Here is a 2462-nt window from a genome sequence, read left to right as displayed (position 1 = left end):
GGGACCGGGGTCGCTCGATCTGCCCCGGGCGGTGGAACCGGGCGGTGGGTCGCGGGGCGCAACCACGGTCTGCTTTGTGAAGCTGCTTCTGTCACAAATCGTTCTGAGTTTTGCTGGTTTTCTTCTCAAGCTTGCAAACACAGAGGAGTATATAGATGGTGCGTTGTCTGGACACCTGGGTGAAGTTTTGATAAGGTAATTAGGATATTTGTGGCAAAGGCAGGGTTTCTTTAAATCTTATCAATTGTGCTAAAATTTGTATTGGTAGACACTGTGTTTCTTGTCTAATTGAGATGCTAAGTGTTAACATAACTCTTATTTGAGGGCTGTGAGATCCCTTCTGAGGCAAGGAAAAATTATTTTTGAAATATTTTTAAAGTGGTATTTACAGTCTCTATTTCAGGTAACTGAATACCTTAGTTTTCCAGGTTATTGTAGGTCTATTCATCCCTTGGCATTAGTGGAGTATATTAGTGTATTGCTACTGAAAACATTTTTGCATGCTTGGAAATTAAACCTGACCATTAACTGTTAACCCAAGAGTGAAAATTTCTTGTACAGCATTGTCAACCAGTTACTGGTTTTATAAACTAGGGGGTTTTGCAGTTGCTGTGAACTTTGTGGAAAGCTGCACAAGGTCAACAGCAGCAATATGTTATACAGAATTTGGCTGTTGTCAGGCTATACTCAAGCAGGAAAATGCTTATCGCTGTGTATATAAGGGGTGGAAAATTAAAACACAGTTAACGGAACTCTTTTTTTCTGTTTACAGGTGCAATAACGTTTTGTACATCAGAGGTGTGGAAGAAGAGGAAGAAGATGGAGAAATGAGAGAATAGGTGTTTTGTATATCTGGAAATAAACTTTTTTTTCTTTTGTTTGTTTTTCCATAATTTTGTAATCATGTGTTTACTTTTTTCCACATTGTATTTTAATATGGGGGAAGTTAACTCTTAAAAAGGTCTCTAAGCTTTTATTGGCGTCCAAAAAACTAATGCTGGAGGAGTAGGCAATTATTTCAATTGAAAACTGAAAATATTAGAATGAAAAGTGAATATCTAAAAACACCCCCCCCCTAAAACTTCTAAGTAGTACCTGTGTCAACAAATGCCATTACTGTCAAGGGAAATACCTGAATTTAAGGGATTCCTGGAATGAATTAAACCTTTAAATTTGTGTACTCCAAAAGAAAATAGATGGTTCGTTCACGTGTCGCCTCAGTTGAGCATCGGTGTCAGTACTCTGCTGTCAGGTGGTCATACTGAGACCAAAGTAGCGTATAATAGACAGTAAAGAACTTTTCGTTGTGTGTATGTGGCTTTCTCCTGCTGTCATTCTAAGCCGAATTGCTGAGTAGATCGAAGGAGCTGCAGGAATAGCCTTTACTCTAATGATGATAATATGGGCTGTGGAATGAGGAACAGAAATCTTTACAAAAATATCCCAGTATGCTTACTGCAGACTACTGATGACTTTGTAATGATTCCTTCAGCTCTGAACTGGTTAATTAAGAGGATGCAGATGTAATGCTTTGTAGCCTTATTTCAGTAGAAATGAAGTTTCACTTCTAAGTGAAAAACTTCAGTATATGCAGGATTCTCATTCTTAGCTGTCTTCCCTTTAATAGCTGAAGGCTGTGAACAAAATGCCCATTACCTTCCCGTCTGAAACGCAAGAAAATAATGGCAGTCTGTATAGTTTACAATATGTATGTAGTTACTATTTAAATGCACTTAGTCTTTAAACCTGCTTATAAAATACTTGGAAATAGTTGTGAATACTTGACCTCAAGTGAGATGTGGGGATCCGTTATACCCCAGTGTCTCTAAGAAATAGTCTGCTGCTTTTCCTCTGGGTACTTTAAGTGTGGCTGTACAACCATTATTAAGGAAGGCAAATTTGTATCCACTCTGTAGCCAACATCCACACAAACAAAAGCCTCCTGGCAGCTATAGAGGCCGACAGACTTCCAGGGCGTTAACAGAGTTAAGACAAAACACTGCAAAATGGGAGCATATTTTCCCGGTCTCTGTCACAAAGTTTCTGTCACCAGGCATCCAGAACGTTAATGTCAGGAACGCACTAACCATGTTTTTAAGCTAAGAATGAAGATGGAGGTTAATGGAATGTCCCTTACCTATCGGCCTTTCTTAACGAAAGACTGTTGCTTTGCCCGGGCCAGTCTGAGACTCCCTGCTGCAGGCTCTGATGGAGCCAAGACTTGCTACCTATCAGGTGTGGCTTGGAGAGACATTCCACAAACCAGAACCCAGACAGCTAGAGGTATGCTTCGTGAACGTAAATGACAACCACTGTGTTAACTTTGACCCTTCTCTTGTCAGCGATCGCTTACCGTAACACTGCTGTCAAATGCTGAAGTATTATCTCTGTTTGACACGTGGGGAAAATTCCTCCTTTGTCCTCTTCTGATTTCAATTGTGGAGTGTCACAAAAGAGAAAAG

General features: G+C 40.0%; 1 protein-coding gene across 1 annotated transcript; it reads left to right on the top strand.

Annotated features, from left to right (window-relative positions):
* Positions 1-82: 82 nt before the first annotated feature.
* Positions 83-839, top strand: SNRPF (small nuclear ribonucleoprotein polypeptide F; the record flags this gene model as incomplete). The annotated part of the gene is made up of 2 exons (XM_010282165.1): positions 83-195; positions 773-839. Coding segments are annotated over 2 exons (180 nt in total), but the record flags the coding sequence as incomplete, so codon positions are not given.
* Positions 840-2462: the final 1623 nt, after the last annotated feature.

Source organism: Phaethon lepturus, unplaced genomic scaffold (assembly GCF_000687285.1).
Source record: "Phaethon lepturus isolate BGI_N335 unplaced genomic scaffold, ASM68728v1 Scaffold53252, whole genome shotgun sequence".
NCBI lineage: Eukaryota > Metazoa > Chordata > Aves > Phaethontiformes > Phaethontidae > Phaethon > Phaethon lepturus.
Note: the sequence above shows the minus strand (reverse complement) of the source record. Positions and strands in the feature narration are given on the sequence as shown.